Consider the following 27,436-nt stretch of genomic DNA (forward strand, 5'->3'; position numbering starts at 1 on the left):
CCATCTTTGGTAAAGTTCTAGTTCCTTGCTTGTGCACTCACAAGTGGAGTATTTTAAAATTAAAAAGTTACTCAGAATTAAACGAGGGACATCTCATTATTAATCTTCTACAAGAATTTGCTTGAATGTCTTTCAAAATCATATTCACACTGTGTCCAAGATGTCTGTGACGGGGTTGAACTCAAATTAACTTTAAGTGAGAAAAAAAAAGTCTAATACTGATTGGGAGATGATGTCTGGGGTGGGAAAATGTATTTTCTCAACGGTTTAACTAGTCCACTATCAGGTGTATGTGATCAGAAATACATTTATTTGAGGTAATTTTTTCAAAAGTTGTATGAAGTTGTATGAATCTAAAGGCACCCGTCCCATAGAATCACCCCCAGTTTTCATATGAGTACATATCAGACAAATTATATGCTGATACCAACGCAGGTCGATAAATTGACCGATAATTCTACAGCACTGAGGCAAAGAACATAGAGAACTCTGAGGTTTCCCACTTACATGAACGCACCATGTAGACGACACCGATCATTCTGAACCAGTGAGGCGGAGAACATAGAGAACTCTGAGGTTTCCCACTTACATGAACGCACCATGTAGACGACACCGATCATTCTGAACCAGTGAGGCGGAAAACATAGAGAACTCTGAGTTTTCCCACCGAAATGAACGCACCATGTAGACGACACCGATCATTCTGAACCAGTGAGGCGGAAAACATAGAGAACTCTGAGTTTTCCCACCGAAATGAACGCACCATGCGTCTCCACGATCATTCAGAAACACTGACGGGACGTGCCGCAGTTGAACTGAGCTGCAGGAGTGAAAGGAGCTTACCGTGTTTTATTCCAGAAGAAAGAAAAATCCAGCGAGTGTTTCTGGGATGTTTCATCGTGTTTACCTGCTGGCCGCTCTGCTCGTCTGTTGTACAGGTGTGTACAGGTAGAGTCTGATGAGTTTTTGTACTTTAAAGTGTGTTAGTCAGCGGTGTTTTCTAAAACACATGAATGTATCTGTGATCAAAGGGGACGGAACAGACTGGAATGAGTTTGAAAACAAGTCAAGTAGTTCTTCTGTAGTGGGCAAAGTGAAAATGACAATAATTATCTTTGATCCTAGTGTAAAGTGATTTGACACGTGATGTGAAAATGTTTGTGAATTGACTGCTTGTGTTTACAAATATGGTCTGTGGTGCCTACAGCACTTCCGGAAATGCTAAGACTCGTTTACTCGTCACACTTTGATACCTAAGATGATTCAAATATTATTAATCAGATAAAAAAAAAAGCTGCAGGTGTTTTCAGAAGTGCATTTTTACATTTACTGTGTTGGAAGGTGACTGAGTACTTAAAACTCACCTGTCTTGTACTTTAGAGTATTTTGCTGCCTTATACTTTTACTCGACTACATTTCAGAGTGAAAGAGTTACTCTTCAGAGCAAGAGAAGAACAAAAAACAAACCGAAAAACACACTAAATTTATGAAATACAAACTTTTCATAGTCAGTCTCTCTCTCTCTCTCTCTCTCTCTCTCTCTCTCTCTCTCTCACTCACTCACTCACTCACTCACTCACACACACAATGTTCAAGACCCAAAGAGGTAATAATAGAGGTCACACACTTCCTCAAACACTAAAACACACAAAAACACTGGATTTGCGTCACATTTTGATAATTAAGTCACACATTATTGTTTTTATCAGATTGAATCAAATATTTTCCAGCTGATTAAAAACTAAACAAAAAAAAGCTGCACGTGTTTCAGAAGAGGATTGTTTTACACTTCCTGTGGAGGAATGAGACGAAGTACATTTACTTGAGTAGCAGAAGTAAAACCAAATACTGAATGATAGAAATAATAATAAAAATAAAATAAAAATACATAACATAACCAAACATAATACTGATGAAAAGTTGCTGCTGATAAGTTTATGAAATGTAAACTTAAAAAAAAAAAAGTGTTTTGTTGAGGGGATGCTTTTTGTCTAGTTTGAGATTTTCATGATTTTTTTTTCTTTTTTCTTTTCACTTCCTACTAAACACTAAAACACACAAAAGAGTGAGTGTGAGTTTGCGTCACACTTTGATAACTAAGTGTCACACTATTGTTCATATCAGAGTGATTCAAATATTATTATTCTGATAAAAAAAAAAAAAAGCTGCACGTGTTTTCAGAAGTGCAGAGTTTTACATTTGCTGTGATGGAAAGTGAAATACTTAAATCTCGTCTGTCTTGTACTTGACTGCAGTATTTCGCTATTTTATACTTGTACTTGTCTACATTTGAGAGTGAAAGAGTTTCTTTTCAGAGCAAAATAAAAACAGACAAAATATGATGTGTTTTTTACAGATTAACAGGGCTTTTTTTTATCCACTTCTTTTAAATTAACCGCAGATTTACCCCAAATTTCATGATGTTTCAGTACCATAACTAAAATTTCTTAGAAGTTAACGCAGATTTTTTAAAGAACTATATTCCACTATTTCTGAATAAGCAAACAGAAATTGCCACCTACTAACATGATACTCACCGTGAACCAACTACATGAAAATGGCACCTACGAAGTACCACATACTTAACTAAGAAAATTTAAAAACATATTCACCACAAACTTGTGTGACATAGGAATTAAAATTTTATCAACATTTCTTAATGATTCCTTCGGAATCTGTTTCAGATTCAAAGATCAGAAAGGTAAGGAGCTTCAAAGGCTCATAAACAAGGAGAAATACTTTGAAAGGATCACTTGTTTAAGTTATGAAAGCATACAGCAGCGAGAAGGGCTTTACAGTAGCCAGGATTTAATAAAGGTGTCAATCAGAGTGTCTTCATCAGAAGAAGAGGGCGTCGTCTGGAGATGCTCTTCAGGTGGAAAAAGGCCGAGGGCGGAGTCTAATTAAACTAAAGTAAAGTTCCACTGTTCACGATGTAACTGAGTGGACAGTGGAAACGTTTTATGACTTCTTTATGACTTTCTTGGCTGTTAAAAGACGATTGCTGTCAGTCAGATGTTGGAAAAACGTGTGGCTGTTGGCATTTTCATGAGTATGGACATGTTATCTGTCACCTCCCATTTATGATTTACTGTTTTCTCCCAAGGCAATGGCTGAGTCTCGCTGGACGCTCCCTTTAATACCTTTCACAGTTTTCCCCACATTTTTCTGCAGCGTGGAGGGGAAGTGAATCATAACAGTTAGGATTAGGTTTTCACCTCCTGTCAGTCCACTTCAGAGCAGAGAAAACAACAAGGTAGCGTGGGCGGAGGAAGAAATATTCAATCCCAGGCAGAGACGAAGGAGAGGATGTGTTGTGCAAAACCAGTTATAGCATGATGAAAGACTGTGTGTGTGTGTGTGTGTGTGTGTGTGTGTGTGTGTGTGTGTGAGAGAGAGTGAGAACATTTTTGGCTGGTGACAACCTAAAATAAAGTTGTGTCAAGGCCTACAGGTTACACAATCTATGACTTGCGATCAGTTCAACCAAAGAGTCTTAACTTTAAAGACGTTTTAAAAGCCTGAAGGCCGCAGTGGAAGTTCACTTTCCTGTTGTGTCACAGCAACATACTGTTGCAACAGCTAAAATAAAATTAGCTTCATCATTGTCTTTGGCTACAGTTCATGAGCGGATGTGAACAGATTGTAACGTCACTACAAAAAATTAGGCCCTCCCCGACTTTCTCGTTTGCATCTTGACAGATTTCTCTGTGAAGGACATGAGACGAATTTTCCAGAAAAATCCAAAGGATGTGTCTGTTATGTATGATCACCACAAAGTTCATCACAAAGTCCAAAGTCAAAGCTAACACTACTGCCAAGCATGTAAAATACATTGTGATATTGTGGTTTAGCTGGCTAATGTGAGCTAATGTTAGCTTAGATATAGACATAGATGAATTGCTACCCAGCACAGGAAAATACTGACCTTGATTTACTAGCTTGCTGTTTGCAGGTTGTTTTGTCGGCAGGTGTTGCTGGGCAACATCTGTGTCAGTGTGTTAGTTGGCTAGCTTGCCAAATTACTTCTCCAGCCAGTTTTAGCTGCCCAACCCAAATGGAGGGAACGAGTACTCGCCAATCTGATTCTGAGCAGAACAGATCATGACTTCACTATCCTAGGGGAAAAACAGAGCTACTGTGAGGCGTGGGTCTGGTGTTGGTTGGTGTTTTCTAGTGTTCAGTCTTGAATGTGACGTGTCGCTGTTTTGGCTGATGATCAGGATAATCCTGGCACGAGCAACAGGATGCTGACTGCAGTTCACTTAACGGCCATCAGTTTCATTTTCGTTTTCTGAAAGCTCCATACTGAATTTTAAAAGTCCATACTAAGAATGCAGGTTGGGAAATAGAGTTCTTTGGTTGCATAATGTGTATTTGCCTCATTATTGTTGCCAGATGGTACACATCTAAACCTACTCCAGTTTGAAACAACAGCCGTGCCATGAATCCTTTCCTCATCAAGGTTGTAGTGTTTAGCTTTAGTGTCAGTTTGGAGTTTGTTTTTTTGTGTGTTGAATATACTGCATTACACTGAAAGGTGTTTCTAATAATTTGTCCACCTCGTTTATTTTATAACATACCCAAAACACTCAATGTGTAATGTCTGTCTTGACAGGAGAATCCTCCGCGGATGATCCACCAGAGGCGGTCTGGGCCTTCGCCGGCGGCGTTGCCATTCTTCCCTGCAGCGTCAAAATCCCTCCCAGCGATAATTTCCCAACGGTGGAGTGGTCCAAGGAAGGCCTGCAGCCAAACATCGTCTTCTTGTACCGGGACGGCTGTGAAATTTACGAGATGAAGAATCAGGCCTTCCACTACAGAACAAGCTTCGTCACGAAAGAACTGAAAGATGGAAACATCTCACTGAGGATCTCCAACATCCGGCCGTCTGATGCAGGGAGATACCGATGCATGACGCTCTGGAAGAATGGTCGAAGGGATATTACAACAGTGGAGCTTGTTGTGGGTACGTACAGCGCCGCCACTACATTCGAGCGCTGCACGTAGGGCACCAAAACAGCCTCTCACAGCTCTACCTACTGTATTAATAAACTCCTTAGGGACTGTTTCATCGTGGTTGTAAAGCTAGAATATCGATAAAGGTATCATTTGAAACAAGAATAACCACCAACTCTGTCATTCTAGAGGGAAGGATGCCAAATAGGTCCCTGTTATCGCACCGAACAGATGCATACGTGGACAGCTGCAGACACCCCAGATACATATTAGTATTGTTTACTTGACTTGCACGTACAGTAGATCCTGTCTTATGTTGCCCCTGGTGGTTCCATCACGTGGTCCGTACCTTGACGTGGTGTGGTGGCTTGAATGCCTCAGTGACCCCGAGAGCTATGCCAGCGGGAGCGTGCGCTCCTGGCAGGGTTACCCATGCTGGATAGGTCAAAGGTTAGAGGCCAGACAAAACTGGACCAACTCGTCCTGGAGGTGAAACGGGTTTTCGCAGGGCGAACCCCCCTACCAAGAAAAAATAAGAACGGAGCATGAGCAGTGAGACAGGCAGCCACTGAACTCATCATCCAGGGTGTGTTACTTCAGAACAGAAGGCTCTTGTTGTCAGGGTAGCAAAATAAAAACAGAAAATAACTTAACATTGACAGACGGGATAATCACAGCTTCATCAAACTTAGTCACAAACAGAAGTGCTCGCCATCCAGTCGCCAAACAATCTTACAAAAATACTCAAATGTCAAAAGTTTTTGATACCAGAGCACAGCATGTTTTTTTTCCATGGTGTTCATCAAGCTCCTGGTGTCTTAATGTGGTATTTTTTCTGGCATTTTTAACCATTTTCATCAGTTCTCAAATGGTCAAAAAATGTTAATTTTTGCTCAAAATCTGTGCAACAAATGGTATCAGCCCCACAACTGCTGCAACAACTTATAGAGCATGTGAAAGGCAATCATATACTTAAAATTAAAATGTTCTACCCCCTAATATGCCAACTTTAACAATTTGAATTGGTGCACAGTGCATCCAAATGGCTAACAGCAACCCTGGGTACAACGTAACCCTACATTGTACTGTCGTGGCAAATATAGTCAATTAATCACAGGGCTCAGTACCAGAATAAAAGCAGATATAGCAATGGGTTGAGCAAGATTTAATTATCTGGAAAAATACTCGGGTGTGTTTTGTTTTATAAGCTCTCATTTTGTCTTTAATTGCATGACATGATCTTGTTCTTAAAGTTCATGAAGCTCACAATACAGTCAGGAGCTTTAGCCAAAAGAGTGGGTGAAGATACTGACTCTCAGTGTGTTACAGGTTTAGTTTTTCCAACTCATTCGGGTGTGGTGCAGTACGTTTAAAACAGTTGGTCATTAACCTGTTCCCACCTATTGAAATGTCATAAAGTCTTAAAGAAATGTTTGATGGGTCATTCAACGATGACTCTTTGTGTAATTCTTGTTTGTATAGTTTCAGTTTCTGAGCCAAAACTCTCAGTGGTTTCGGCCGAGAGTGGACGAGTGACTCTTCAGTGCGAGGCCGACTGCTGGCTGCCGGAGCCCGAGATCGAGTTTCTGGATGATCGAGGAAACAGCATCCCCGCTGACGACCCAAAGAGAAATCCAGACACCGGTGGATGTTTCACTGTGACACGAAGAGCGACTCTGCAGGACGCCGCCAGCAGGTTCTAATTCAGTTTATAACTCAAACTGAAATTTATATTCTACAAGAGGCATGGTTTGTTTTCATCTTTAAAACTAAAAACATAACCAAGAAAACGTCAGACAACTTCAGTCCCATAACATGATAGTTCAAAGTCCTGCACAAAAACATAAAGTCAGACGCTGCACTCTGGGAAAAAAAGCTAATTTTCCAACAATAAGGGCTTTTATGCACCAAAAGATAAACGAATGCAGGCTAAATATTTAACATGATGCAGGTCTCCTTGTGCTTATACCAAATAAACTAGGAACATTAAACACATTAGTTTATGTGTGCAGTTCATTTTCTTCCAAGGGAAAGACTATAGGTTTGAATCACGTGGTGAAAAATAATATGAATAATAATAATAATAATAATAATATGAGTTCTAGGATGGAAACCACTAGAAAATGTCAAATTTCCATCCCAGATGTCTTTAAAATGTCTTGCTTTGTCAGTCTAAAACACAAAGATATTCAATTTAATTTAGTTTATTTTATTGTGTGACTTCTGTCACAGATGGAAGCAGCTGTAGACCAGCAGCTGTGTTCTCTGAGATAAAAGGATGGTGGTTTGACAGCAAAATAAAGTGGTGAAAATATTCTAAATATAACACACACTGACTGTAGATGAGAACCTCATACGACACCACTTCAGAGACCCTGAATTACTTCCTTAACCGTGCTGTGGATACTCACTTCAGTACACACAGAATGACTCAAGACTTTTTAAGAAAAGAAAACCCCTTTAACTGAATCTCATGTCTTCTGTTCACAGAGTCACCTGCAGAGTTCACCAGCCAGAAATCAACCAGACCAGAGACACTAAGATTATCTTACCAGGTACATCAGAGCTTTAACAACACAATTTAAGTTGTTATAACACAATTTCGTCATCATATTTGTAGAGCTGCAACTATCAACAGTAAACTGAATATCTGTGGGTAAGTTGCAGACAGATGTTTGAGGACATCACCTTGGACATTTTAGGGACTAAACAACTCATCAGTTAAATAAGAATATGGATTAAACAATAAAAATAATAGTTAGTTGCAGCCCTACAAATTTTAGTCATGAAATATTTTAGTCATGAATGTGTTCTCTAATGGTTTTAGAAGACTTTCATCTCCTGCCAAGATAATTAGATGACATGTTCATATCTGTCTGTCAGACAGTTTGGAGGAACCAAGTCTTTGAAATGCATCAAATGTCATGAACTCCATATCCATGGATTCAGAAAGGAGCCTTTCAGTTTGCTAAAATTACAGGCAGTGGAAAAAGCAGAGTGAAATCTGTCTCTGATAACAGATGAGTCACTTTGTCTCCTTGTGAAGTACAACATACCTGATAATTTACTTATGTCAGCATTTTATTTATTGTTATTTCAGGTGACTACATGAGGTGTTCTCTAATCACTGGCATCGCTGTCGGAGAAGGCGTTCTGCTCCTAATAGCTGCATGTGGATTAGCTTTTTACTTTTTAAGGAAGAGATTTGGGAAATGGGGTAAGTCATCAAAGCTAAGACAGCTTATATTTGTCAAAGAAACTCACTTCTTAGTTACAGCAATAAGATAAAAGCAATACAAGACTACCTAAGTGCTTTCTCTGTTTTGAAAAGTTTCCATCCAAATGTATCAGGATACTGAAGTAGAAAACCATGTTTATCAAGGTCTTTGCACTCAAGATCCAAGTCAAATCCCGAGTCAAGCCTGACAAGTCCTGACTCCTAAACTTTGAGTTAAAAGTCCTAAACGAGTCATAATCCGCTCTTCACCAATTGTAATACCATTTTAACAACAGAGCCTCAACTTTCTGTTCTGTGCATTTTAAAATATTGAGCAAAGTTGGAAGTTGTTGCATCTTGGTTTGTAATTTTTAACCTGCACTTTTTGCGTACTGAAATTTCTTTTTTTGTTGACCATCTGGTTGTTTATGTACATGAACAAAATGACGTTTGGTGTCATTTTTCCAACTGAAGCTCAGTATCGTAACATTAGTTCTTCATGGTTCTGTTCTACCACTTGATTGGACGGTTTTGAAAGCTGATCTGGAGAAAGAAACAGTTGATTCAGAAAATGTGTCAGGAAATGAACCGATTCGTGGATTCAGACTTTTTGAATAACAGACTTTTTAATCTTTGGTCTTTCGGGGGAGGATATTGAGTATTTTCAAGTTTATTTATGTATCCAATCTGATGCAAGTCCAAGTCATGTGACTCGAGACCACACCTTAGCGATTCCTAGATCTCTGCAATTAACTTGAGTGAGTTTTCATAGCCAATAGAATAATGGAAAGGAAAACTGCAAACCAAGATGTAATAAAGTGGATTTGTCCTTCAATAAAAGATTGATTTGAGTACTAACGGTACATTACTTTTGCATCACTAACAGAAGCACAAAAACCTCCCAGGCAGTCATTGGATCAGACTACAGTGAGTGGTAACAATGAAGATCAACCATTCCTGCAACGTGTCACGGTTGACGGGGCTGACAGCACCACCGACAGGCTGACAAGAGAAGTGGCTGACTCCAAGTCCAAGCTTCATAAGAAAGAAGAGACCGTCCACCTGCTACAGAACAACTCAAAATCTCAGCCAGATCCTGTTGATTGGCGCCAGGTTTTCTACAGTCCTTCCAAAAGCTCACCAGACGTCCCAGACCCCTTCAGCCCACCTTCCGACCACAGCCCTGAGACCAGAAACTTACCCGATGACCACAATCCAAAACCAACAGCCTCAACCAACACCAGTCCTTCAAAATCGGTCAACATGCCCCAAAATCAGGGTCTGAAACCTGACACCTTGGGACCAAACAGCAATCCAGAACCTAACCACCCGATCCACAGGCACCGTCGTATCAACAGCAGCCCGGCTCTTTTCAACTTCCCGTTGTTGTCCAGCTCTTCTTCAGCCAGCACTTCGAAGAAGAAGCACCGCTCCTTCCATCGGTCCATGAGCGAGTCTGGCGCTCGGCCTGGTCCGAACCATCGCAGGCTTCAGCGCAGACACTCCTCCGTGCTGTCAACATCTGACAACGGCTTCTCGCGCCTGACAGATTTATCCGAAGAATCGGACGGTTAGCGTTGCAAGAAAGTAGCACAAAGCTAAAGCAAAGCCTTAGCAAACACCAGCACTAAGCGGAGTACTTTATTTTTAGTGAACAAACTCCTGAAAACCATGTTTTATAGGTCAATTCAAGTAAAATCTGGTCAACTAGAAAATAAGCTCAATCTATCCTTCCTGTTATATCTTTCAAGCAACAGTTCAGGTATTAAGCTGAAATCAACAGACAGATTTGCCAGCCATAAGACAAAATGAGCCAACGCAACAAGCAGCATTACATTGAATAACAACATCAACGCCGCTAGCACCCTTTGATTTTTAACAAAGTCCACAAAGGTGCAGCTACTTAACCTGCAGCCACATTATTTTACTACTCTTTAAATGATAAAATGTAGGACAGTGATTTGCCGCAGCTTCTGAATGTGTGGATTTAATGACTGAAGGCTTAATTTATCATAACAGACTAAGTCTAAACTTTGGTCACTGCATTTTAGCTACTAGCTACTTGCTAAAGTGGGTATATCTGATATCAGAGTGGCTCTTCTCATATCCAGAGCTTTTTAAACAGGCTCTCTGACACTTTGCACTTATGTCCTTTATTGAAATAACTGAGGACAGGTTTTAAATTTGCACAACATTAGATATAAATATTTTTGACTTGGGTTCGACTAATTTGGATTTTTGTTGCTGATGCTGATACAGACGTAAAAATTGGGCAATATTCTTTACACAGAATATAGAATATATACATAAACACAATTTTGCAATGATCCCTTAAAAGTGGTTAACACTTGTGACAAAAGTATTTAATTAAGGCAGTTTAACAATAAACTTTACTGTCCAAAATGACGCCAGGGGACGGCAAGACCAAACTTTCACTGATATTTTTGATAATTATAAATAACTATAAATAAAAAAACACAAAAAGAGCAAAATGCATGTATATAATCCAGTATGCATAAAATGCTGCTTATAAAGCTAACAAATAAACACAATCTGCATTATTTTCTTTTTTAAAAAAGAACATATTTCAACTGTAATCTGTACAAACAGATCAAGGCACGTGCAAAACAGAAATATAAAAATACAAACAGAAGAAGTGGAGTAAAATATAAAAACAAATTTTAAGTTTTATTTAATCTTTCGCTTTTCTCTTACCATAACATGAACAAAAAAAAATGCCGTTTGATGCTCCATGTTTGTTGACTGCAGAGCGATACTTCACCGATGACTGAGCGATAATGTTATCTTCCGTTTGACCGTCGTGTATCTGTGTCACCTGTAATGTGAACATGAGGTAACCTGTACAGAAAAAGACCTGCAGATTCTTTCACAGTGTCTTTAAGGGAAGTTTTTCTTTATAAGGGAAGTAGAGGTGCTTTAAGGTTTTGATTTCATGTCATGTATTTGTCATTTTTTTACCTGCAACATTCTGCTTACTTTTTATAGATAAAAAGAAAAATGTGTGCATGTTGTGATGTGTTACAATAAGATTTGATGTCTGGGTTTGTATATAAGGGTCGTGTTATTTAAAAAAGCTTTGTACTCTTAAGTATTGATTATTTATTCAATCCTAATTTGAATTTATTTGTATAAATTATTGAAATGGAAACTCAATTTTTATATGTTTTTTTAAAGTTTCATGTTCAAGACGCCCTATAATGAAATAAAGCATTTCTCTGTTTAATTGCAGTGTTCAGAAGGATTGTTTATTTTCTGAAAAAAAAGAAAAGAGCACCCTCTAGTGAATTATTATAATATTGTGATTTCTATTTGCTTCTGCAGCGTGTCAATCAAATTTAGGAAACTTTTCTAATAGGTTTGATGATATTTATAGAAATATTAAAAACAAAGAAAATTTACAACTTTATTAAATAAATGACTCTGATAAATAAAACATTTTTTGTTCATATATAATGACTTTTTCTTTTTAACTAAAAGTTCTAAACTAAAATAAACTAAAAGCAGCAGCCATGACATCAGTGTGCAAACAAATAGGCATGAATCATCTTGTTTGATTGTTTGAACATTTGCAAAACAAAAAAAAAAATCAGCAGTCAGTAACAGTCATTTATATAATCATAATAATTAAAATAAATACTATGATACTCTTTATATTTTGCATCCATAGATTACAGTCAGTCAGACTGGGACAAGTACCTTTCAGCATTAATGGGGCTTATGCAGATGTGACAGTTACCCATGATGCCATTTGATTTCTCATCTACAGTTACTTAATATGAAAATAAATAATCAATTAATCATTATTGTCATGCTTTGTCACATGATCTCCTTTCTACAACAGCTGTGCAAAGTGCATGAGCCAGAGATTACCACATCTTTTTATTACAGCCCTGTTTCCATGTGACGTTCAAAACAGATTGAGAAAGTGGGAAATTACACTTCTCACACTTGCAAGTCAAACTCTTTGTCCAAGCAAAAAAAACAACAAACCTAAAGAGATTTTGATACATGCATCCTGGTGTTGTTATTATCAGGGTTTGGGTTAGTTAAGGGTGAGGTTCTGGCAGTGTTGCCCAGCCCTGGTCCTCAGAGCTTCACTGTCCTGCATGTTTTAGGTGTTTCTCTGCTCCAACACACCTGATTCAAATGATCAGGTTGTTGTCAGGCTTCTGCAGAGGCTCGATGACGAGCTGATCATTTGAATCAGGTGTGTTGGAGCAGGGAAACATCTAAAACATGCAGGACAGTGAAGCTCTGAGGACCAGGGTTGGGGAACACTGGGTTATGTTAACTACCAACTGTGTTTAAATTTTCGCTTCAACAAAGGCAGCATAACCTGCACCATGTGACAACATTTTGTATAATTCAAACTGTATATTTCAACATTACACTGTGCTATGTTCAGCTTCAGCTCTTCACATCAGTGTCACTTCAAACATGTCAGTGTACTGAGGAGGGAAGCAGCAAAGTCGTGACTTTTCCCAGTGATCTTGAATGTATCACGACAGTGAAGATTTATGAATGAAGTTGAGTCTCACTCAAACTGATGTCCAGGGTTCAAAGAGCTGCTGCTGTTTTTCAGAAACCTTTCCAACAGAAAGAAAAATCCTGTTTTTGCGTTTTGGTGATGTATTATCATCTTTGCCTGGTTGCTGCTCTGCTCACTTGTTGTTCAGGTATGTGAGTGTTTTAATAGTGCTTTTTAAATGCATGACTTTGTCTCTAACTGGCTACAGATTAGCTAAACTCTAACTTGTTAGAAATAAAAGGGGGTAGAAAGACATTTAAAGTAGTTTTCTTTGTTTGAAAATCTGAAATTCTCTGTTATCTGTAAAGTCAGTACTATGAAGTGGTTGTGGTATTGCGAAATGACTGAAAGTATTTGCAAACAGCCTACGAGGTGAGGCGCATCAAACCACTTCCTTGATTTTGAACAAGACAGAGGTCAGATTATAACAGTGCAAACACTCAAACGCTTATGATTGTTTCCAGTAGAAACAACAAAGTACATTTACTCACTAGTGTGTAAATGCTAAACACTCATACAACCCCAGTTTCAAAAAGGTTGTGTAAAACATAAATACAAAGAGAATGAACTGATATGCAAATTCTATGTTGCATTTTGTGGTGATTTTGAAACTTACTGCATTATACTAAGAGGTGTTCCTAATATTTTGACCACCCCATTTATTTTAATAGTAAACACTGGAAACAACCCCACTATGACATTCCCAAAATACACGATGTGTAATGTCTGTCTTGACAGGGGAATCCTCGGTGGATGGTCCACCAGAGGTGGTCCAGGCCTTCGCTGGCGGAGACGTTGTTCTTCCCTGCAGTTTCAAACTCTCTCCCAGCGATGACTTTCCAACGGTGGAGTGGTCCAAGGAAGGCCTGCAGCCAGATGTCGTCTTCTTGTACCGGGACGGCTGTGAGACTTACGAGATGAAGAATCCGGCCTTCCACTACAGAACAAGCTTCATCATGAACGAACTGAAAAACAGAAACATCTCACTGAGGATCTCCACCGTGCAGCTGTCAGATGCAGGGAGATACCGGTGTTTGAGGCTCTGGAAAAACGCCCCCAGGGACGTTACAACAGTGGAGCTTGTTGTTGGTAAGTTCAGTTACCTCTGCCAAGGAGATTATGATCTGAGTCTCAAGGCAGATACATGAATCATGTTTAATTTTTGTTAACATTGCAAGGACATTTGGCGTTGGTGGAGGTCTGCGCCTCCAGACACCCTTCCAGTTTGTTTATAGCAAAGGCTGAATCATAGTCAGCTAAAACCTCCCTGTTTCCATTATGGAGTAAGGTCTGCCTGAAGAGCGCTGCACAGGCCTGAAAGTTTGGTCCTAGCCTGAGTTGTCCTGATTCATGCAGGCCTGTGCTCAATTCAGCCTTTTGATTTAGGGTTACCCATTTTGGTGAAGCCTGAGCACAATCCAGATGTTTTATTTAGGCCTCATGACCCAAGCAAGTTCATCAGCCTGATCCAGTTGATTCCTTTAGGCTTGAGGCCAATCCATCTGAGTCATCAAGCCCGATTTTTCCTAATTAATTCAAGCTTTACCCTGATCCAACACAGATCTGGCCCGGTTCATCTAGACGTGAGCTCAATCAGTCCCAATTCATTCAAGCTGAACCTTGATTCAGCCCATTTCATCGATGCACAGACCCAATCAGGCTGTTTCAGCCTGATCCATCCTGATTTATTCAAGCCCTGATGCACGATCCATTCCTGATCTATTTGTTTCCTTGCTGACTCCCTTGACTGTTAATATTTTATGGAATAAAATTTAATTCAAAAACATAATTTATCCATTATTACTCTGGTAACCAGAGTAAATATATCCCGGTTACACGGGGCTTTTTTGTTACCAAAGTTAAGAATATCGAGCTGTAATTATAGCATTTCATGATTTGGGTGTGAATCACAGTTATGAACTATTCTGAGCATTCATGTTTTGATAACCTGGAAAAACCTGCAGCTCTGCTTGTGTTCTTAACTCTGATAATGTAACTGAATGACATATTGTTTATTAATACTTCCTGAGGGTAAAAATACAGCCAAGAGCTTCTCCCAAAGGAGTGTGTGGAAAAATTAATCACAGTAAAATGTTCCCCAGGTGTAGCTGTCACTTTTACAGCTCGGCTGGGTGTGGTGACGCACGTTTGGATGATTATTTATTAATTTAATTCTGTGTGGTTGGAAACTGCCTGTCTGCTCACGTCGTAAGAAGGAAACACTCTTCTGTGTTCACGTTTCATAGAGCACACATAAAATGACTTAAGTATTGTCCCCATAATATATTTTACAGTGACGTTTGATAAAATATTCAAAGATAATCCTTGTTTGTATAGTTTCAGTTTCTGAGCCAAAACTCTCAGTGGTTTCGGCCGAGAGTGGAGGAGTGACTCTTCAGTGCGAGGCCGACTGCTGGCTGCCGGAGCCCGAGATCGAGTTTCTGGATGATCGAGGAAACAGCATCCCTGCTGATGAACCAAAGAAAAATCAAGATACCAGTGGATGTTTCACTGTGACACAAAGAGTGACTCTCCAGAATGCTACCAACAGGTTCAATTCAAGTTTAACATGTGGACTCAACATTTTTTGGCTTTGTCTTTAAAACTAAGCTGTCATTATCAAGAGGTTCGAGGTTACAGTGGATGTGTTTGGCTTTTAGTTTAGCATTATATCTCAAAGACCTGTGCAAAAACATGGAATCAGACGCTACAGTCTTGGAAAAAAAGGTCAATTTCCAACAGTAAGGGACTTTTGCACTGGATAAGTGCAGCATAAAGTTTAGTATTTATCAAGGGGGAGTTTTTAGGACGCAGATAAGGTTTGAATCTTGTTTACACTCATGAAAGAATATTAAGAAACCTCTTCTGTCACCATCTGCGAGACTTTTCTCTTCCATAAGAAAACATCACTGTGTGTATCACTCCTTCTGTTCACAGGGTCACCTGCAGAGTTCACCAGCCGGAGATCAACCAGACCAGAGACACTGAGGTTCTCATACCAGGTACTGTTGTTGAGCCACCACATATATATTATATAATGCTTTCATACTCTATCACAAACTGCAGTGTAATTCTTTCTGTGTAAACCATGAATGTTCAGTGACGTCAAGCAGTTACTGACTTCAACAGGCCGTGGTGCAACATACTCTTAAGAACACCAAAACAATGAAGTGTCTGAGTACGGGGTTCTCAGAAATGACCAATCGAAGAAACATCTGGTTTCAATAACGAACACACACACACACACACACACACACACACACACACACACACACGCACATGCACATTTACACAGATGAGACTTGATAAGGAGGTCGCACATCTTGACTTTAGCTTGTCAAACAAACTGCTCCTCTTATGCAAGAAGTTCCCGTCTCTCTGCTCTCGTTTGTGACCTCAGCACACCAGAGCTTCAACACACCTGCACAGACTGGATGACCAATACGTCACACAGACAGACACAGAGTTGTTATAACAGAGTTTCATCATCACGTTTCTTCTTATTTGTAGTCGATATCAGATCACGTGTTTATGTCAGCATCATGTTTATTGTGATTCCAGTTGACTGCATGAGATCCTGCTCTCGAACCGCCGGCATCGCTGCTGGAGGGACCGTTTCACTTCTGTTATCTGCAGGTGGATTAGCTGTCGTGTTGTGGAAGAGATGCGGCAAAGTTGGTAAGTCAGTAACAGTGAGACGAGACTGTATTTGTAGTAGAAACTAAAGCCTCCATCCATGACTTCGTCAACAGTGTGTTTCAGATTTCTCAAACTGATTACTTCTTGTCACCTTTTCTGCTTGCGCTTATCTTTTCTGGCTGCTGCACTGTAAAAATTTAACTGAGATAAGACAAGTAAATTATCACAGCTAAAGGTTATAGGTCAGCAAAACTTTTTAAAGTTTATTTCAAACCTTAAGAGTATGACTTAGGCTCAAAACTCAAATCTATTGCAGGGTGATGCCTTGAAATTTTAAGTCATCTTTTTTTTTTACATTGTGGTTACATTTACTTTGGATTATGTGCTTGTTCTTTCCATTCTTCAAGATCAATATTCTCATTTTCCTTTTATTTTTTATTCTCTTTGTTGTCCATTTTGAAGAAGCTAGTTAACATGGGCTAGCTAAGTTTGTTAGCTTAGCTTCAATAAAAGACTAACATGTTTGTATTCACACAGCGAAGGGACCAAAGTTACCGGTGACGAGAAAGTCATCAGATCAGAGTTCACTGAGCGGTGGCGATGAAAATGAGCCGTTTCTGCTGAGCGTCGGAGTCAACGGGGCTGCCATCGCTGGAAACGGCACCATCAAGGCGCTGACGAGAGAAGTGGCTGACCTCAAGTCAAAGCTCAATGAGAGAGACAAGATCATCCGCCAACCACAGAACAAAAAGTCTCAGCTCAGTCCTTCTGTTGGCCACTACGACCAGCCAGCGACCAACAGCAACCCAACTACATCTGGCAACGGACTCCAAGATCAGACTCCAAAACCTGGAAGCTCAGGACAAAATGGTAATCCAGCACCTGACCGTCCGATCTACAGAGACCATCGTATCCACAGCAGCCCCGCCATTTTGAACTTAAACTTGACAGCGTCTTCCAGAAAGAAGAAAAAGCTCAGCCATGCTGACAAGTCCTCTGACCGGCCTGGTCCAAACGCTTCCAAGACTCGACGTCGACATTCCGTAGTGCCTACATCGTCAATCCTGTTCAATAATCGGTTCAAATTCCTGGCAGATGTAACAGAGGAATCAGAACTGCTAATGTAGGGACAAAGCAGTTAAAGATTCAGTCGAGCATTTCTCCAAACCTCAGTAAATAAAAGTTTAATAACTGTCTTAGAGATCCTTGTATCCTTTTATTTGATCTTAGCACAGTTAGCTTAGAAACAGGTGGCAACCAAGTCCACAAATGTGCTTCACCGTGTGCACACGTAACCTGCAGCCACACTGTTGTTATTTCAGTGATACACAGTTAACAAGCCTTTTGACACTGTGTGTTAGCTACTAGCCTCTTGCTAAAATGGGTATAACTTATAGCAGAGTGGCTATAAGATCTCTAAATTGGCTGTGTGTTATTCTGTTTAGATTTGACCCACAGCAGATGTAAATATTTTTTGGCAGCAAATTAGTGCAAATTAGTAAAAGGGTCTGACTTGTACATGAAAAACTTTACATTTGCAGGTTGTTGCCTGAAGGTTATACACTCAGGAAAATAAAGATAAAAATGTTTCCTCACTTTTTGTTCATGTCTGCAAAACTTAAACACATACCATCATTTATGTCTTTAAGCTGTCCATGTTTGTGTCCACTATGTTATGAAATAGAGCACTTTCTCTATTTAATTTCAGTGTTCACTTCATTCACTCAAAACTGGCCACAAGATACATAAAGAGCTCCCTCTTGTGAATCAAGAATGACATTACAATGTGTTTTTGCCTTTTAAAAGTACAAAATCTTAGCTGTTTGTTTGTTTGTTTGTTTTAATCCACCATCTTTTAAAATGACATTATAACCAATCAAATTCAATCAGAATCAGAAAGAAAGTTCTAAGTTTCTTATTTTCTGCTCCACTTCTTCTGCTTTGCTTTTACACAGACCTCTTAAGCTAAATGGTTTTATTCATTAATTTCTGAAAAGTCAGATATTATTCTCAGGTTGGTGGAGAAAAGAGCTAAAAGACAGCGACTATTGTCCGTAGAATTGATGGGAACAACTTTACATGAATGTTTGTGTGTCCGCTGGATGTGAAAATAAGCAGCTGTTTGCCACTGCAACTTTATATACTGCAATCTACTGATAATATGTCAGTGTTGCGATTAAAGGACCAGTATGTAGGATTTAGTGGCATCGAACAGTGACGTCGCCTCATTCGCCCCTTCCTCGTGTGCAGGTGAGGCCCATAAATCTTACACACCGGACTTTTAAGGCGTGTTGTGTTGCATCAAAGTTGCCAAAAAAAAAAAACCCTTCAAAAATAATTAATGCAGCTTCTATGTTTAAAAGTTGCTTAAATTAAAGGTTTTTGTTTTGTACAACTTGATTTTTTTTATGTAAAATGAGGAAAGTGTTTCATACAAGCAGATACGATGACGCCTGACAGAGAGACGGAGGTCTGCGTGAGGGGGGAGTTTCTCACAAAGGAAGTGCAGAGATGAGACCGTCGACCTGTCGCTCTGTCGACCTGTCGCTCTGTCTGTCTGTTGGTGGAACAGGATGGAGTTAACACCAGTCTGCCTCATGCTGTGTGAGTACAAACTCTGACATTTCTTTTCTTTGCGGATAATCTTTCTTTATTTGCTCTGATGTTCTATTGACAGATATTTCAATGTCCTTTTGAATTAAAAAAATCATTAATTTCATTGGTTTATTTACTCTTATTGCTTCATTATTTGTGTTCTTGTCTATTGATTATTTCTTCACTCTACCTGCCTTTTCTTTACATTTCTTTTCACATTTTTTCTTTTTTTGTACTTTTGTATTGCCGTTTTTCTTCTTTTTAAACTTTTCACACTTTCCTTTATTCGTTCTTGTCACACATTTCCTCTTTTCACACTTTCTCTGCTTTCTTCCTGTTTCCATTGTTGTTTTCTTTCTTTCTAATTGTGTTGTCTTTTCCTTATTCACTTCCTTATTTTCATACGCCTATTGGCCATTCTTTCATTACTTCTGTGTTTGCGTCCTTCTGTCCTTCTTCCCTTTTATTCCTTCTTCTCTTTTTTCGTTTGGATCCAGCCTGTCTTCAGGTCAGCCCTGACAGGTCTCAGTTCTTCAGGTACGACTCCGTCTCTCTGAGCTGCGAGGATCCGTTGAACTCCACTGGCTGGAAGGTGAAGAGGAGGACGCCGGACGGCGGGGTCAGAGTCTGCTCCAACGGCTGGGGCTTCATCTCCTCGAGCTCCACCTGCATCATCGGAAACACCTACCCATCTGACAGCGGGGCGTACTGGTGTGAGTCTGACGATGGTGAAAGCATCAGCAACGAGGTCAACATCACCATCACAGGTACTGAACGCAACGCTGGAAACAAATAGTGACACTTATTGTTCTACTGCCTCAAACTTAAAGTTCCCATGAAACAACAAGCAGGGTGTTTTTGTTACCTGTAGGATGATAGAGACTGGTCCCATTAGCTGAGCTCCCAGTGAACATGACTGAAACAAAACAAGCGAACTGCAGTTAGTGGTGAGCTAACTTATTTTAGCAACAAGTAAAGCTATATTTCTATAGGGAAACCACCTCGGCGCTGTATTCCCTGACGTCTCGGAAGCTGTGTTCGTCCTGGTGTCCGGTCTTGCTCACTGGGAGGCCGCTGAGGTTCTGTCGCCCACTAATGGCAGCTATCAGTTACAGCCAGCTACTTTAGCATCAAGTGACGCTATCTTCCCCTAAAGAAACATGTAAATAACCACAGTACAGTACTCCCTGATGTCTTGGACACTGTGTTTGTCCCAGTGACTGACCGTGCTCACTGATGGGCTGCTGAGTCCAGTTCTGTTGCCCACTAATGGCAGCTAAAAGTCACGGTTAGTTATAAACAACCTCAGTACAGTATTCCCTGACATCTTGGATCCTATGTTTGTGCCGTCAACCAGCCATGTTCACTGGGAGGCTGCTGAGCCTCGTTGTGCTGCCTGCTAATGGCAAATAACAGTTACTGTTAGCTACTTTAGCAAGTTAGCTAAAGCTATCTGTCCATAAAATATGATCCATTTTCACCCAAATCAATGAATACATTTAAAGTAAACATATCAAAACATTTCAATGCAAAATTAAATGCATATTTGTACTTTTTTCTACCACAAAGTGAAGGACTGGTGTGAGAAACCCTGTATGTCAGACACACTTTTCACGAGTTAATAGAGCATTATTGATTATCATGAAAAGATTTCAGAATTTTCGTTAAGTTTTTGTAATCTCATTACATAAACCTGATTACACACAGTCCATTACTATAGATTATTGATTATAAAGTTGTGCTTTTGTACAGTGAGGCCAGTTCCCTAGAATCAGGGAAAACATCTACAAAACTACTTTTTGGTCATTTTTGGGCCAGACACTGAAGTATGCATGAGACATAGCACAATAAATAGGTGATAAAAAACACTTAAACATTGATTTTGACTTCATGGGAACTTTAGATCTGCATTTAATAGATTTAGGGTCACACTAGATATGATATGAAGGCTTTGGTGAAAGTTTCTTTCTGTTCTACAGACCGCGCTGTGATCCTGGAGACTCCTGCCCTCCCTGTGTTGGAGGGAGATGCCGTGATTCTGCACTGTAAAGCTGAGACACACTCCTCCAACCACAAGTTTAACTTCTACAAAGATGGGCACGCCATCAGTATCAACTCCACGGGAGAAATGACCATTCACAGAGCTTTCAAGTCTGATGAGGGACTCTACAAGTGCAGCATCACTGGAGGTGGAGAATCAGTCGGCAGCTGGCTGGCTGTTGAAGGTGAGATAATGAATGACATGTCTCTTAACCTTTAATTTAATTAAAAAGGAAGGCTTCGGTTAAAGTATAAAATTAATATTTTTTCTATTCGAAGGTCGTGCTGTGATTCTGGAGAGTCCTGCCCTCCCTGTGTCGGTGGGAGCTGCTGTGATTCTGCGCTGCAAAGCTAAGACAAACTCCTCCGACCACAGCTTTGAGTTCTATAAGGACGGCCAGTACATTGGCAGCGGCTCCACAGGAGGGATGACCATTCAAAGCGCTTCCAAATCTGACGAAGGACTCTACAAGTGCAGCATCTCTGGAGTTGGAGAATCAGTAAGCAGCTGGTTGGCTGTTAACGGTGAGATAAACAGTCCAGAGTCACGGCCTGTTCAATCTGGCTCAGAAGCAAAATCAAACGACCCAGCATAGTTAAATCTGAGACTATTTAAAGATCACCACACCTGCTGATTTATATTCAGTAGCAACCAGCCCTTATGCACGTCACACTGCTGCACATACGTGAGCCACAGTTGGTGCACAATCTGTGCACAAGACCTGCCAACTCACACTTTTACTGCATTTATTATTCAACATTCAACTGAGGCTGAAGAATGTTAAACTGAGGTCAAAGTCCTTACTCTGCACCCTCATAGCTTCTTTGATTGTTCTGAAAAGCGGGACAGTTTCGTAGTGAACATTTTAGTGTTTAAGTTGACCATTAGCACTGTGTGGCAACATTTTTATGAGCGAGCAACAATTTTGTTTGATTTGATAAGTCCGTTTCTTTAAATCACATTTATGACTTCAGTGGATAAGAGTTGATTTGTCTTCACAGCTTCTCTTCCACCTTCATCTCCTGCTTCGTCTGCAGCTTCCAGTTCACTTCCTGTTTCCAGGCTGATGTGTCACCTGGTGGTGGGAACTCCTTTCCTGCTGTCCACCGTCTTACTGGGACTCATATACAGAGACAGGAGGAGAGGTGAGAACAGTCACATCAGGCTGTTAGCTGGCTGTGTTACCAGTTAGCTGGTCGTCTGCATAACTGATGATTTCTGTCGCTGTGTTTACACGGACATAACAGCTAACAGCACCAGAACCAGGCTACAGCAGCACCACAGGATGACACATACATGTAGTTTTTACAAAAAACAAAGGCTCAAAGCACAGTTCTCCTGCAGTATTCAAACAAAGAATTGATCACCATAAAGCTAAAACAGAGACAAACAGGTTGAGGTTGAACTTTACAACAAGACGTGCAGGTGACTTATTGGATTATTATGTAGGTTCTGCACTGCTCTCAAAAGAAACCCAAACAATATATTATTTTTACATAAATGTAGCTGCTGATGTTTTTTTTTTTCTTCTCACAGTGGCTCGGATCATAGCAGAGAGAAGAGACAGCGACAATGTCATCATGGAAATAGTTGTATAGTGTGACCCTCCAGCACAGGATATCCTGCAGAACCATTTTTACCACCAGTGTTGAGTTGAATTATTTCCTGTATTTGACATTTGATGGAAATTTCATTCTTCCGCCCACCGAATCTTGGCTAAATATGAAAGATCTTTTGATTCAGATGTAACCTCCCAATCATCTTCTCTTCTCAGACTGAAATATTTTACGTTGTACAACTCAACAAGTCTCCAAACCAAATGGACAAAATAAGTTGTTTGTCAGTGACTTTGAAAAAGGAAATATGACCATTATGAAAACAAATTAATATGATAGTCAATATTTGGTTAACTTAAGGCAACTAATACTATTCTGTTATGGTTTATGAACCGTTGATACACTTGATGCAAATATACACAGAGGTTTGGTTTTAGAAGTGGAAGGGACACAATGAAACAACAACAAAATGATGTAATATACCAGAAACGCCACATACATTACTGCATTATAAAGAACAGAATAATCACTGATAGAAACCTGATATTTTATGATAAATTGCTCTTTCGTTACATAAAAATATTTGACAAAAAGTCAAACTACTATTTCCAGTGTCATTGAGCCTTAAATCTCAATAAAGTATGTTTTTATTTCCATCTTTACTACAAAGACTGCTGTATTTTACTGCATTATCTTTGATTGATGATCAGTTCTGGAGTCCTTCAGAATAATAAAAAGCATAATTCCAACACAGCTGAGACTTTGTCTAAATCATTAATAAAACAGAATTCAACAGCTTCAAAGTCCTGCCTTACAAAGACGAGATATTTAATGTTCAAACTGATAACTGTTGTTGTTTTTTGTAAATATGCACTAATTCTGAATCTGATGTCTGCAAAACATTAAAGTTCAGATGGAAAACAAGACACTGGGAAAGTTGGTGAATGCTGAAATAAACACCATGACAATATAAGAAGATGTAGGATTGTAACTGAGACGAATTAAACAGTTTGGTTCTTATTAAATAAATTCTGCTGTTTAGTGTGAAAAGGAAGTGGAGGGAGTGTTTAGAGAGGCGACTGTGGTTTGGTTGTTGTCTTCATGCAGACATGAGTGAGGTGTGAACCTTTAGTTCAGCCATCTATTGTTGTTTGGCTGTTTTCAGTTCAACATTTCCTGTCTGTAGCAGAATTTAATCAAAACTAGAAACAGAAGAAAAATTGTCTGTGTTGAAACTAGGTGAGTTAAAAAAAAAAAAAGAGGAGTCATTGAGCCACTTTAAAAGCAACAAATAGGCCAACAGTCCTCGGCGCTAAAACGCGTCCAATTTAAACAGAAAACAATGGAAAGAATTAACTGACCTGTTTCTTGCAGTTTGATCGGAAACTTGTGGTTTGTTTGCCTCCAAATCTCAAAGGTCAAAGTGACTGAGAATCTCAGACTTTACTGATATTTACTGTTGTTTCATAAGAACTGTGGTGCAGTGGACACTTTTTACAACAAGATAAGAAACCATCAACCCAAAATTAATTTCATGTTGATTCATCCTTTAATGATGGAGAAAATAATGAGTTTACTGATCAAAAAAGGAAAAATCTGACAATATGGCTTCATGAAATACAGTTGTACCACTTCTTATAAGCAAACAAGACAGTATCAAGGAAATGTTAAAGGACAAATATGTCAAATCTTTACAAAACAAATCATGAAACATGAAAAGCAGCTTGGTTCTCATATGGAGACAAGCCAAAGAACCCTTTATGGTTCTAGTTAGCACCTTTATTTCTAAGAGTCTACTTCAACATTTGCACCACATTTCATTCATGCAGAAACATCCGTCCTAAAAGCAGCAGCCATTTATCCTTCACTAAAACTGTCTGAACCTTTTTTGTGCATCCTGGTTATTTCTGATCGACGACAGCAGCATGTTTGACTGAAACTAGTGACGTCACCTGATAAAAGATCTTTGAAAGGAATGAAGACCAGGACAAAACCAAGTTCTGCTGTTAGTGTTTGTCAGTTGACGTCTTGTAGAATTTCAAACACACACAAGCAAATACCCAGAGGCAATTTCAGACAGTCGTCCATGCCACCTAATGAAAGAGAACAGATCGACACGTGTCAGTGTGTTTTAAAATGAAAAAGTTTCCTCCTTTCTGGTTACCTGACAGCTAAATAGAACTACTTGGTTCTAAAGTTCTGCAGATGTGATCATAACATCTGTTTAAAGTGGCAAAGAATCAGAAATCTGACAAAGTGAAGGTTTGTGTTGGTCCACAGGCCTCGGTGTGGAAAATAAGAAATTCAAAGATGTTTGGGCGGAACACTCTCACAAATAAGGGTTCTGAAGGGGTGGGTTCTTGTTAGCACCTTTAGAGGGTGGAAAGGTTCTGGATAGAAGCCCCAGAGAGGGATCTGTGAGGGTTCTCTGAGGAATCTCTCATAGAGGGTTCTTAGCAAAACCTCATAGATGGTTCTAGGTATAACCCTTTATGTTGGATTCTAGGTAGAACTCTCTGAGAGGGTTCCCTGTGGGAAGGAGGAACTTATCTCCAGTGGGGACAAGCCAAAGAACCCTTTATGGTTCTAGTTTTCACCTTTATTTCTAAAAGTGTATCTATTTTTTCACACCTTCCTGACATTTTACCAGGATTTTCAGTATTGTTACGACCCCAAGTTGGGCTAGGGGATGAGGGGTGCAACATTAAATAAATATAACCGGGGAGAAAAAGGAAGAAAGGAGAACTGAGACAAAAGTGTAAACGAATGGCCCTCTGGCCCTGACATGTGGACTACGGTCCACTGAATGGCCCTCTGGCCCTGAATGGCTGCACTCTCCAGGCTTTTGAGCACCAGGTCCTGATTGCAGAGCAGCTGCACCTGAGGCCAATTACTGCAATCTGCAAAGGGGGGGGGGGGGGGGGGGCAGAACCTGGACACAGGAGAACACAGAACCACACAGACACTGTGGCACGTAACAGTATTATGATGGTATTTATGTAAAACTTTTAGTTTTATTTTCTGACAAACTCAAACCTAAACTGAACATTTACTGCCAGTTGGACAGTTTGACATGTCCACTAACCACTTTGTCTGTTTCTGCAAAGAATAATCATGACTTGAAAACTTTCCTGCAGTGAAGTCACTGTGTGTCAGATAAAATATTTTATGAGAAAAGTAATGCAGTGCTGTGATACAGCAACATGCAAGTCATCAGTTCTCATGGTTACTAAAACTGCTGATGTTTTCATCTCTATATATATTGAGGAAGACTGCGGTTATTCAAACTGTCAAATGCAAATTTAGAATGAGGAAACTAAAGAGAGGATCATGACTTACCGGTTGTTCGAGCTCTGCAACAGCAGGCCAAGGCAAAAAGAACAATGATGACAAAGACAACCGCAAAACTGATGCGGATGATGAGGCCTGTGTTCGTTTGACCTGAAAAACATGAAGTGAGACGTCAGGATTTTTGCTGTGACTTTCCAAACCTCCGTACATTCAGCTGTCAGCATCTCCTCCTCAGTCTGTTCAGGTGTCTGACAAAACAACTTAGGCTGCAGTTTCATTCATTATTAAAACATAAAGCTAAAGTGTTTCGTTAAGTTTAATAATGTCAGGCTGTCCTTTTCTTTTCTTTTCTTTTTTTTTTAACTTTTTACCATTTTTTACATGATATGTGTTATATTTTCATCCTAAACCATCAAATCTGCCTCCTGATCTTCAGTGAACCTACCAACTGTGAGGTTAACATAACAGCTGTGCTGCAGGTTTTCACTGGTGACGGAGCATCTGTATCTTCCAGAGTCGAAGAGCTGAACTGAGGAGATTTTCATGGACAGGTTTCCTTTAGTCAGCCCCTCAGGAAAGAGAGACCTGCGTCCGCCTTGAAACAGGTGGATGTTGTGTTTCTGGGTTTCATTACGCCACTCCACTGTCATATTTGTTGCATCCAGTGGAGGCACAAGGTGGCAGTGCAGAGTCACATCCTGACTGACTGTTGCTTCTACCGGCTCAGAGGGGCAGATGATCTGAGGGTCTGATGAGGAAACACACATCAGAGCAGATGAAGCCTTTTTCATCTACAACAACAAAGTCAACACAGTTAGCCTTCTTAACTTATTCTGAATGATTTCTTTGTGTGACGACTCCTCCTCCCTGCCACTAGTTTCTCCCTGCCCCTGTTGCTGCTGTTTCTTTCTCTCTCTTGCAGGAGGGTCGTTAGTGGGACGGGCCACACCTGGGCCACACCTGGGCCTGGTGTGCTCCTTCCTTTTAAATAGCTGCCAAAGCCTGCAGTCTCCCTCTTCTTCTGCTCTTTTCTTGCCAACACTCAGAGGGTTAACACTGCAGCAGCATGAGCCCAGTATGCTGTTCCCTTTTTTGTTTTCCCACGCACATACACATCCACATCCACATGCACCCATACCTGCATTACACCACTGATCTCCTGATTTCTTACACGTTTTTGTTGATTTGTTTGAGTGTTTGGTTTAATAAATTTAGTTCTTCAGCCTGCCACCTTGCGTCTGTCTAAAAACACGCTCACTAAATGTTTCCACTATAGAGCCATAAGACAAAAGCAAGTTTGTTTCCTTTATGTGACCAAACAAATAACCAGTTTCCATGAAAACCAGCTGTAGCGACTGTCTGTTAAAGTAACATATAGAGTCATTAACGTACCTGCTGAGACCATGGCAGCTTGAGTGAGGAGCAACAAGATGAATCTCACTTTCTTCTCCATGATGCTCAATCAAATCACAAAACAGGATCCTGATAAGATTTTACACTTTATGAATGACAGAAAGACGTATGAAGTGTGGTGCAAGTAAAGCAGCACTTAGTGATCTGGTCACAGAACTACTTCTGCTTCTGCAGGA

General features: G+C 39.9%; 4 protein-coding genes across 5 annotated transcripts; 3 read left to right on the forward strand and 1 right to left on the reverse strand.

The window, feature by feature from the left end:
• Positions 1–800: 800 nt before the first annotated feature.
• Positions 801–11,650, forward strand: LOC146305312 (butyrophilin subfamily 3 member A2-like). Its single transcript, XM_084712786.1, has 6 exons — positions 801–938; positions 4,619–4,969; positions 6,442–6,655; positions 7,450–7,514; positions 8,060–8,176; positions 9,063–11,650. The coding sequence occupies exons 1-6, from the start codon at positions 890–892 to the stop codon at positions 9,749–9,751; spliced, it is 1,485 nt and encodes a 494-aa protein (XP_084568912.1). The 5' UTR covers positions 801–889; the 3' UTR covers positions 9,752–11,650.
• An 821-nt stretch (positions 11,651–12,471) lies between these two features.
• Positions 12,472–17,959, forward strand: LOC146305313 (butyrophilin subfamily 3 member A2-like). The gene is made up of 6 exons (XM_084712787.1): positions 12,472–12,873; positions 13,464–13,814; positions 15,063–15,276; positions 15,663–15,727; positions 16,287–16,403; positions 16,902–17,959. The coding sequence occupies exons 1-6, from the start codon at positions 12,744–12,746 to the stop codon at positions 17,489–17,491; spliced, it is 1,467 nt and encodes a 488-aa protein (XP_084568913.1). The 5' UTR covers positions 12,472–12,743; the 3' UTR covers positions 17,492–17,959.
• Positions 17,960–18,045: 86 nt separating this feature from the next.
• On the forward strand, positions 18,046–23,309 carry LOC146305314 (Fc receptor-like protein 5). Of its 2 annotated transcripts, none has more exons than XM_084712847.1 (6): positions 18,046–18,968; positions 19,457–19,726; positions 20,939–21,184; positions 21,279–21,524; positions 22,002–22,145; positions 22,537–23,309. In XM_084712847.1, the coding sequence occupies exons 1-6, from the start codon at positions 18,938–18,940 to the stop codon at positions 22,596–22,598; spliced, it is 999 nt and encodes a 332-aa protein (XP_084568973.1). In that variant the 5' UTR covers positions 18,046–18,937; the 3' UTR covers positions 22,599–23,309. The 2 variants fall into 2 exon arrangements, with proteins under 2 accessions (XP_084568973.1, XP_084568974.1); XM_084712848.1 differs by having other exon boundaries at positions 22,038–22,145.
• Positions 23,310–23,808: 499 nt separating this feature from the next.
• LOC146305315 (butyrophilin subfamily 3 member A2-like) lies at positions 23,809–27,426 on the reverse strand. The gene is made up of 4 exons (XM_084712923.1): positions 27,240–27,426; positions 26,293–26,595; positions 25,896–25,997; positions 23,809–24,649 (listed from the first exon to the last, which is right to left on the reverse strand). Exons 1-4 carry the CDS (start codon positions 27,298–27,300, stop codon positions 24,573–24,575), a joined length of 543 nt encoding a protein of 180 aa, XP_084569049.1. The 5' UTR covers positions 27,301–27,426; the 3' UTR covers positions 23,809–24,572.
• Positions 27,427–27,436: the final 10 nt, after the last annotated feature.

Source organism: Lutjanus erythropterus, chromosome 23, assembly GCF_056507025.1.
Source record: "Lutjanus erythropterus isolate fLutEry1 chromosome 23, fLutEry1.hap2, whole genome shotgun sequence".
Lineage (NCBI taxonomy): Eukaryota > Metazoa > Chordata > Actinopteri > Lutjaniformes > Lutjanidae > Lutjanus > Lutjanus erythropterus.

Coding starts and splice junctions, on each gene's coding strand:
- LOC146305312 (XM_084712786.1), top strand. CDS start 890: ATGTTTCATCGTGTTTACCTGCTGGCCGCTCTGCTCGTCTGTTGTACA. Junction 939..4,618: donor TCTGCTCGTCTGTTGTACAG/GTGTGTACAGGT, acceptor CTGTCTTGACAG/GAGAATCCTCCGCGGATGAT. Junction 4,970..6,441: donor AACAGTGGAGCTTGTTGTGG/GTACGTACAGCG, acceptor TTGTTTGTATAG/TTTCAGTTTCTGAGCCAAAA.
- LOC146305313 (XM_084712787.1), top strand. CDS start 12,744: ATGTCCAGGGTTCAAAGAGCTGCTGCTGTTTTTCAGAAACCTTTCCAA. Junction 12,874..13,463: donor TCTGCTCACTTGTTGTTCAG/GTATGTGAGTGT, acceptor CTGTCTTGACAG/GGGAATCCTCGGTGGATGGT. Junction 15,728..16,286: donor CACTGAGGTTCTCATACCAG/GTACTGTTGTTG, acceptor TTGTGATTCCAG/TTGACTGCATGAGATCCTGC.
- LOC146305314 (XM_084712847.1), top strand. CDS start 18,938: ATGGAGTTAACACCAGTCTGCCTCATGCTGT. Junction 19,727..20,938: donor GGTCAACATCACCATCACAG/GTACTGAACGCA, acceptor TCTGTTCTACAG/ACCGCGCTGTGATCCTGGAG. Junction 21,185..21,278: donor CAGCTGGCTGGCTGTTGAAG/GTGAGATAATGA, acceptor TTCTATTCGAAG/GTCGTGCTGTGATTCTGGAG.
- LOC146305315 (XM_084712923.1), bottom strand. CDS start 27,300: ATGGAGAAGAAAGTGAGATTCATCTTGTTGCTCCTCACTCAAGCTGCC. Junction 26,596..27,239: donor AGCTGCCATGGTCTCAGCAG/GTACGTTAATGA, acceptor TTTCCTCATCAG/ACCCTCAGATCATCTGCCCC. Junction 24,650..25,895: donor TTGCAGAGCTCGAACAACCG/GTAAGTCATGAT, acceptor CTCTTTCATTAG/GTGGCATGGACGACTGTCTG.